Genomic DNA, 9,779 nt, shown 5'->3' on the forward strand with positions numbered 1-9,779 from the left:
TTTTATACATAATTTTGTCCATCCAGACCTTAAGATCATATAACCAACATACCCCAAATCAGAAATTTTTAAAATATATGAGGTGCTGAGGATGTAGCTCAGTAATAGAGTACTTATCTAGCATGTACAAGGCCCTGGAGTTGATCTTCAGCACCACTAAATAAGTATATAAATAAATAAATTCTATATGAAACAAAGAACATATCCAGGTTACAAAAGACTTTAATATCAAGTCAAATAAAATTTCCATGATTAAAAAGCTTTGATTTCCATGTAAAGTATTCCACCTATGTCATGTAATAAGCTAACAAAGTATAGTTTCCATGTTACATCAAGTGATTTTATCTTCTCACATTCCAAATGAAATACTGGCCTAAAAACTGCCATGAATGATAATAAGCAAGGGTGGCACATATCACCAACAAATTTCTTTCCAAGCAAGTTCATAATTTTCTTGTTTGTGATCCCAAAACTGGCAGCATTTTCATTTCATCCACTCTATTCTTATGTATTTGAAAGGCAGGTGTTATCCATCTACCACATGAGCACTGTTCACCATACCAATTAAAGGATCCCAACTTGGCACTGCATTTTGGGCAAAGAAGCTGAAATAAAGCAAATGTGTTACTTCATTCATTCATTTTTATATTAAATAAATACCTTTGGCAATTCAATAAATAGAAATAGATAAGACACGGTTCATATCTTCAAAGAGTGAAATTATTGCATAAAAGGCTTTTTTGTGGGGGAGAAGGGTAGTACCAGGAACTGAATTCAGGGGCACTGGACCACTGAGCCATATCCCCAACCCTATCTTGTATTTTATTTAGAGATAGGGTCTCACTGAGTTGCTTAGTGCCTTGCTTTTGCTGAGGGGGGCTTTGAAGCATAAAAGGTATTTTGTACTAAGGACAAACAGATGAATTTCAGGTTGAAGGAAGAAGCTTTAGACTCGATAAGAAGTTTTTTGTTGCTGTTGTTTTTAGTACAAGAGATTAAACCTAGGGGCACTTAACCACTGAGCCACATCCCTAGCCCCTTTTATTTTTTTATTTTGAGTCAGGGTCTTACTAAGTTGCTTAGGGCTTTGCTTAGTTTCTGACGCTGGCTTTGAACTTGAAATCCATCTGGTCATTAGGAAATTATGGATGTGACATATATGGCTTTTAACCAATTTGCGATTTAAGATTGCAAATAAAAACATCTTGGCTAAAGGACAGAAAAACCTGTTAGGATTCTCATGTTCTATTACTAATTGATATGGACACCATACAAGTCAGATTTCTGACTATTTAAATACAAGTTAATGTTCCACTAAAACAAAAAAATCCAAAAATTCTTAACAAGTCAATTATAGTTTCTCTAATGTGGTCAGAGCATTGTTGTTGTTGTTGTTATTGTTTAGTGCTTTAATTTATGCATAGTATGATATAAGGATTCTTATTTTAAATCTTGAGCTACAGAAAATCTAGACATAAAACTCAAACTATAAGTGAAAAAAATTGACAGATTTGATTACATAAGTTTTAATATGACAAAATATACCATAAAGTTGAGATAAGCAACAGACTGAATAAAACAACTGCTGTATATTAGATAAAGCATTCTGTAAGAGTATATACAGAGCTCCAACAAACCAGTAAGAAAAAGACAAAATTACAAAAAAATAGGTCAAGGATAGGGAAACAATTTACAGGAAAAAAGTACAAATACCTGGTAAATACATAAAGATATTGGTCCTGTGTAGTAGTTATAAAAATTCAAAATAAACATTTTAGTATTGACATTTTTCATCCTACAGAATAATAAAACTTTACCAATTTTATAATATCATGCCAAGAGTATGAAGAAATGGGTAGGTGCATTCACTTATTGAAAAGCAAGTTTGTATGGGCATTTTGAATGATAGCCTGCAATATTTCTAATATTTTAAATGGACACAGTTTTCAAGTCAGAAATCTATTGCCAGGTATATATTCTAGAGCAAATTCAAATATGTATACAAAAAAGTATACACAAATGTGATTTATAACCTTTCATAAAAATGTCTATCTGTAAAATTGTGGTATATATGTGTAAAAGAATTATAATGGGGGCTGGAGTTGTGGCTCAGTGGTAGAGTGCTCACCTAGCATGTGTTAGGCCCTGGGTTCGATCCTCAGCAGCACATAAAAATAAATAAATAAAACCAAAGGTATTGTGTCCAACTACAACTAAAAAATAAATATTAAAAAAAAAAAAGAATTGTAATGCAAAAAAAAAAAAGTACATGTATAAAGGCATGAATTGCCATGAACATACTCTAAATACAAAGATATGAAAAATTGTATTCTATATGTGTAATAAGAATTGTAATGCATTCCGCTGTCATGTAGTTTTAAAAAAATCAATAAAACTAAAATAAAAAGGAAATCATTATTGATTAAAAAAAACAAAAAAAATGTCTTTATCTGTATGTATGTTTTTCAGGCTAAAGGAGCAAGCCAAAAGTACAAAAGAGAAAAAGAAAATTTGGATTTCATTAAAACTAAAAAAAATCCCATGTTAAATGTGTTTATGAATGTCAAAATGAACCCTACTATTAAATATAACTATAATACATTAATAAATATACACTAAAAAAAGAGAAAAAAAACTAAAAAAATCCAACCAGTGCAAATAATACAATCAAGAACAGGAAGTGAGGGGCTGGGGTTATGGCTCAGTGATAGAGCACTTGCCCAGCACATGTGAAGCATTGGGTTCAATCCTCAGCACCACACAAAAATAAAATAAAATAAAGGTATTGTTATCCATCTACAACTGAAAAAAAAATTAATAAATGAAAAAAAAAAAAGAGAAGTGATTGTAAATAGGTACATTATTTTGAGGGTAATGAGAATGGTGATGGTTGAAAAAACTCTCTAAACATAGTAAAAACTATTATACACTTTAAAAAGGTAAATTGTATGGTATATGAGTTATACCCTAATAAAGCTTTTTTTTAAAAAAAAAAAAAAAAAGGTTACCATGTTTTAGGGAAGGCTTTCACAAAATAGCTGTTACACAAATTCTTTCGAACTTTTATAAAAACCATACACCTTTCAAATTCATTAAGATTATTACATGGGGCTGGGTTGTAACTCAGTGGTACAAAGTGTACACATACACACAAAAATACTATAATCATTCAGGATAACCTTTAGAATAACAAAGGAGAAATATGGCTGCCAAAGAATGTTCAGGAGTTGCACTGTTTAACACGAAGCGAAAAAGAACCTCATAGCAAACACACTAAATTGAAAAATTAGAGAAAATAGATGAACCCAACAGAAAAAGAAATTTTAAACCTAATTTTAAAATCCTGACTTACCCTAATTGTTACAAATTGTGTCACATATATTCTAGACAGTTTACAAAATAAATAACATTAGCTTTATATTTGGAGAAATTTTTAAAAATAGCCTTAAAAGGAATCTAATAATTTAAACCAGTGGTTCTCACATATGTTTCATTATTTCAGATCAGCTGGTATTTTAAAAATACTTTATTTGGGGGCTATGACTCAGTGGTAGAGTGCATGTTGAGCATGAACAAGGCTTGGGTTCAATTCCCAGCATCAAAAATAAATAAACAACTTTATTTTTGATAGCCTTACCTACACTAGAAAGGTACAGAAAGAAAGGCATTAAGATGGAGTAAAACACTGGTTAAAATATGGCTAAAAATGCCAAAATGAACACAATATAAATGATACAATGAAACTATAGAAAATAAAGTGTGTTCTCACCTGCCCATCCATCACTCCCAACAAAGTAGATTCCATCCACTGTACAGGTTCAATGAAATAAGATGTACATTGAGCCTGATTCCCTGTGGCAAGCATGCAAGATGGTGTCATTCTCTTGTGGGCAAAGGCTACAGGCCTACTTCCTTCGTTATGATCCAAAATGCTAGAACTTCGAAATAAGGATCGCCTGCAACCCCAAAGAAAGAAAAACATTAATGACTTCCAAAATTATGAAAAAATAGTTGAAATGTGCAGTATTTCTTAGAGGACAAAATAATATAACACTGATGATGCTACTTAAACTTTCAAGAGCTCCTACAATATGATTATTTTACTTCTACTTTTTTTTAAGGTTGGTTCCCTCCCATCTTATTATTTATTTATTTATTGGGAGGTGGGGTTCTTTTTTTTGTCTTTTTTTTTTTTTTTTGGAACTGGGGATAGAACCCAGGGCTTTATGAAACAAGGCAAACACTTTAGCACTGAGCTACATTCCAGCTCTACTTTTACTTTTAAGAAGTTATATCCTGCCGGTTGCAGTGGTGCACACCTGTAATTCCAGCAGCTCTGGAGGCTGAGACAGGAGGATTGCGAGTTCAAAGCCAGCCTCAGCCAAAGCAAGGCACTAAGCAACTCAGTGAGACCCTGTCTCTAAAGAAAATACAAAAAAGGGTTGGGGATGTGACTCAGTGGTCAAGTGCCCCTGAATTCAATCCCTAGTACCAAAAAAAAAAAAAAAAAAAAAGATTTGAGCCACATCCCCAGCCCTACTTTTTATTTTATTTAGAGACAGGGTCTCACTGAGTTCCTTTAGCGCCTCACCGTTGCTGAGGCTGGCTTTGAACTCTCCTCGATCCTCCTGTCTCAGCCTCCCTGGCCTCTGGAATTACAGGCCTATGCCACCGTACCGAGATAAAATTATATCCTTTTGAAAGCAGATTTGAATCAGAAATATATAGTTTCAATTAGACAAATTCTTCCTATTTTATTAGAAAATAAAACTTTAAGTACTTTTTAGCTACTAAGACAAATTCCCAGAGCATACAAAATATTTTACCTGCATTTTCTACATTTGTAGAGAACTTCATCTTTTAATCCTTGTGAAATGGTAGTTGGGTCAACAGCAAAGAGTTCTTGAGGTAAATTTTGCAGTTCTATACGACAAAATTAAAAATGGATCCATCTGTCAAAATCAACTCTGCATTTTCAGACAAAATTTAAGTAAGGTCAAATAGAGGCAACAAGGGCAAAACACAGAAATTTTAAAAACAAACAGTGTTGGGAAATCAGGATGGGGTGAGAGAGTACATGAGAAAGACTGTTGGTGGTTAGACAGAACTGCCTAAATTCAAATCTCAGACTTGACATTTATTAACCATGGGCCTTGCATAAGTTATTACTAGCAAAACATAGTTTTAAAAGAAAACAACAGTACCTGCTTGCAAGATTGCTGGAAATGTGAAATAATGCATTTGTGTCCAAGTAAATGACATCTGAAAAGAATCCAATGTATATTAGCAATTATTATTTACCTGGATACTTCTCTGTAACCTTTTGTAAGCGATACTGCTTATAAATTGCACTAGAGGTATCCACTTCATATCCCATTGCCTGGTATAATTTCAGTTGATATTCAAACCCCTCATTCATCCTGTGATGACAAATAAATAAAAAAGTTCAACTTTCTTTACGTGAAACTACATCACAAAAGCAGAATTATTACTATAACAAAAAACTCACTTAGCTTCAGGTTTGAGAGTCTGTAGATTTTCATAGGCTTTTTCAAAGGTAAGATGGTCAGTCTTCATCAAAAAAGCAGTCACTATAGCAACACTTCGACTGATGCCTGCATGGCTGAAAAAGAGACCTTCAAAATAAAATAGCAAATAGCAACAATTAAAAAAAAAAAAAGACAAAGCCCAGCCCCCTATTGATGGTTAAATTCAGGTTGTAACTTCATGTCTACTTATATTGAAATAAACCCATTGACTCTGAAATACTACCAATGTACAGAAGAATTTTTTTATTTCCTTATTCCTTCAGAATTCTGAACCATATGAATGTATTACTTATTCAAAAATAATTACCCTAATTTTAAAAGCTTTGGTAATTACTCATGCACAAATCCATGCTCCTTTGCTCTTTACAATTCAGATCAGGTACCAGATTTCTTCCAATATCATCACTACTTGGGTCCTTTATATAAATAATTAGAAGTGCTGGCACACAGTAAGTGCTCAATAAATTCAAACTACTGCTACTACACTTCAATTACGCCAAACAAGACTACTCAGGGATTTCCAAATACCTATCAAGATTCTCTATATTTTTTTTCTTTGTTGCAACATTACTCCATCAATCTTCTAGGCAGGGCCCAAGGATCCTTTAGATCCTAACCAATTTTCCCCTTTATCAACCATCCTCCCTCACTCCAAACAAAGCATCAAAAATAATCTGCTCTTGGGGCTGGGGGTGTGCTTAATGGTACAGCACTTGCCTTCTATGCCAAAGACCCTGGGTTCCACGCCAGCAAATCAACAACAAAAAAACCTCTTTGACCTACCTTATGTGATAGATCATAAGACCTTCCTTCCAGAAGGGGTCCTGCCCAATACCTCAGAGAAAGGACTGCCAGAGAGAGAGACCAAAAAAAATCCAAATACAGGCCTTGGTGGATTTCTCCTCTCAGTCTATTACAGTAAGTCATACCCCTTTTGTCCAATTTCTTTTCTACATGGATGTTTATTCTTAATTGAATCCAAGCATTTTTTAAAAAATGAAGTTTTCCCTCAGTCTTTGGATCTTCATTTCTGAAGGCTCCATGTCATTTATATTTTAATTAAGTAAATCTGTTATGCTCTTCTCTGGTTAACCAGTCTTTTGTTACAGATTGTGAGTGACCCTTAGGATGGAGAACAAAGGTGTAACACCGTTCGGAACTGGTACGTCTGGTTTGCGGTCTGGTTTGCCTTACAATCACTCGGGTGGGCGTCTAACCTGTACTGCAGAACTGTAAACCCTTTAAGGTGTAAGGACTCTGCCATTTATCTGATGATCCCCGCCCTCCAAAACAAAATAAAACTTGGTGGCTGCAAAATGAACCAACCAAAACATGAATCAGGGGCCCATTTCCATCCAGATCCTTCCTCTTTTTGAGACACAAGTCTACGGGAGGGAATGGGACAAGGTTGTTGTGGAATGACAGCCCCTCGCCTCTCCTGGAGACCTCTGTGAAAAGGGGTGATGGGGCTAAAGTGAGGCGGGGCACCCTTCCCCTACCGACGAGATGACTTACCAGTGCACCAACACCGCACGGCCCTCCGAGCGGGCCTGGCTGATGAAGGCCACGCACCGATCCAGATGGCTGAGCAAGTCGGTCTCGGGTTTGTCCAGGGCTGGCACGAAGAGGCTCCGTAGACCTTCGAACCCAACCCCCTCCTTGAAACCAGGTTCTGAGTCCACCGTCAACACGGCAGAGATGCCGGCCTCCTTTAAATGATCCGGCTCTGCGACTGCCGCCGCCCCACCCAGGTACAGCCCAGGCCGCACTTCCAGCATCTCCCGGGCTGAGCTGGTTCCGCTCGCGTGCGGAATCCCGCTCCCGCAGCCATGGCTCGAGCCCTCCTCTGCCAACATGGCGGCGCCCAGAAGCCAGGCGGCTGGAAGCCCTACCACCGAGTAACCGGCCGGCTAGAACGTCCTTCCCCCGAGGCCCAGCTGCGCCCGCAACTCGGCGGCTCGGTCGGAGGACCGTGCCCACAGTCCGCTTGTAGACTTAAGCTCCAGCTGAGCCGGTGCTCCTTTCAGAAGCAGCCCCGTGACCCCTGTTCTCCTACCATCCGAGCGTATTGTAAAGGACAACCTTCCCCAAATACAGGGTAATCTCAGGCTGTTTGTCTTGAGACTAACAGGGAAGGGGCAGCAGAGGCAACTGAATTCAAATTTTTAGTGAAGGACCCATCAACTTAATCAGCAGCATCCTTTCATGCATTTGTAATAAAACGTTTTTTTCAATGTTTAAGAAGCCACTTGTATTTCTCCTCTTGTGATTATTCCTATCCTCCGAAATTTTGATTTTGATTGGGGTGTAAATCGTGTTTATTATTATGTATATTTTGAAGATATCAATCTCGTGTTTTTGTCAGAGCTCTTAGTCAAAGACTATAAAGAAGCACAAATTAAGTTGGTTTTATTATTGGACTATGAACTATGGAGAATTTCAGGGTGTCTTTGTCAGAGATGCTACAGAGATCCTATTGTAGGATTTGGGCTTTTTATTAGGTGATTCTGCAGAGGATTTAAGAAAGCAGGGTTTTGCTCTAGACTGGAAGCCATCAGAAAGCAGGGATGATTCTTTGGCTTAATGAATCTTCTTCTAGGAAAGTGTTAAGGTTTGGATGTGAGGTATCCCCCAAAATCTCACGTGTGAGACAATGCAAGAAGGTTCAGAGGAGAAATGATTGGGTTGTAACAGTCTTAACCCGAACAGTAAATTAATACCCTGATAGGGATTAACTGAGTGGTAACTAAAGTGGTAGGATGGACTGGAGGAGATGGGAATTAGAGGTGGCTTTGGTATATATATATTTGTGTATGAAGAGAGGCGCCTGCCAAGTCTTCTGATCACCATGATATGAGCTGCTTCCCTCTGCCATACTCTCCTGCCATGATGTTTAGCCTCACCTGGATTCCTGAGGAATGGAGCCAGCCTTCCATGGACTAAAAATTCATGAGCCCTCAAATAAACCTTTTTCCCTCTATAATTGTACTGGGCCAGTCCTTTAGTCACAGCAGAAAAAAAAAAAAAGCTGTAATTGGTCAAGTAGCAGTTATGGTACTGGCACAAAGACAGACATACATACAGACCAAAAGAACTGGATAGAGAGCCCAAAAACAAACTTTAACACATATATAATCAAATGATCTAAAGGTGCCAAGACCACACAATGGGGATAGTCTCCTCAACAAACAGTGCTGGGAAAACTGATAACCATATGCAAAAGAAAGAAGTTAGACTTTTACCTTTTACCATATTAAAAAAAAAAAAAACAACAACAACCTCAAGATGGATTTTCAAGGCCAAAAGATATATAATTCCTAGAAGAAAACATAGGAGGAAGGCTTCATGGCATGGGATTTAGCAATGATTTCTTGGATATGATATCAAAACTATGGCAACAAAAGCAAAAATAGATAATTGGGACTACATTAAACTTAAAATTTTTTGCACATCAAAGGAAACAATGGAATGAAAAGGAAACCAATGGAAAGGGACAAAATAATTGCAAAGTATTTATCTGATAGAGTTGGTATTCTGAACATATAAAAAAAACTCAAAAAAACAACAGAAAAAAGCAAGTAACCCAATTTTTTAAAAAAGAAAGAAAATGTTCAAGAGATCTGAATAGACATTTTTCTAACAAATGCCCAGCAAGCATATGAAAAGATGTTCAATATCACTAACCATTAGAGAAATGCATATAAAAACCACAATGAGATATCTCACACCCACTAGCATGACTAGTATTTTTTAAACAAATAAACCAGAAAATGGGAGAGTTCGACAGGGACATGGAGAAATTGGTACTTTTATGCATTGCTGGTAGGAATGTTAAATGGTGCAGCCAGTATAGAAGGCAGTATGGAAATACCTGAAAAAATTGAAAATGGAGTGATGATATGACTCAGCAATCCTACATCTGCATTTACATCCAAAAGAATTGAAAAATAGAATCTCGAAGAGATATTTGTATGTTTATATTCATTGCCACATTGTTCACAATAGCCAAAGATAGAAACAATCAAAATGTTGAAGAAGTGATGAATGGATAAAGAAAATGGGATACACACACACACACACACACACACACACAATGGAGTATTATTCAGGCTAACGAAAAGAGGGAAATCCTGTCATATACCATATTGTAAATGAACTTTGAGAACATAAAGTAAATCAATCACAAAAGGATATATATTATATGATTCCACTCTTGATATATCTAGAGCA

At 36.4% G+C, this 9,779-nt stretch overlaps 1 protein-coding gene across 1 annotated transcript; it reads right to left on the minus strand.

The window, feature by feature from the left end:
• Nucleotides 1–204: 204 nt before the first annotated feature.
• Dusp12 (dual specificity phosphatase 12) lies at nt 205–8,500 on the minus strand. The gene is made up of 6 exons (XM_027922504.2): nt 7,065–8,500; nt 5,510–5,623; nt 5,302–5,420; nt 4,827–4,923; nt 3,770–3,956; nt 205–605 (listed from the first exon to the last, which is right to left on the minus strand). The coding sequence occupies exons 1-6, from the start codon at nt 7,403–7,405 to the stop codon at nt 444–446; spliced, it is 1,020 nt and encodes a 339-aa protein (XP_027778305.1). The 5' UTR covers nt 7,406–8,500; the 3' UTR covers nt 205–443.
• Nucleotides 8,501–9,779: the final 1,279 nt, after the last annotated feature.

The sequence above is a fragment of the Marmota flaviventris genome, chromosome 10, assembly GCF_047511675.1.
Source record: "Marmota flaviventris isolate mMarFla1 chromosome 10, mMarFla1.hap1, whole genome shotgun sequence".
Lineage (NCBI taxonomy): Eukaryota > Metazoa > Chordata > Mammalia > Rodentia > Sciuridae > Marmota > Marmota flaviventris.

What these genes read in the sequence shown, in the direction of transcription:
- Dusp12 (XM_027922504.2), bottom strand. Translation starts at nt 7,405, where the DNA reads ATGTTGGCAGAGGAGGGCTCGAGCCATGGCTGCGGGAGCGGGATTCCG. An exon ending in CGTGCGGTGTTGGTGCACTG is followed by an intron (nt 5,624 to 7,064) that starts GTAAGTCATCTC and finishes TCTCTTTTTCAG; the next exon opens with CCATGCAGGCATCAGTCGAA. An exon ending in TGGGAGTGATGGATGGGCAG is followed by an intron (nt 606 to 3,769) that starts GTGAGAACACAC and finishes GCTTTATTTCAG; the next exon opens with CTTCTTTGCCCAAAATGCAG.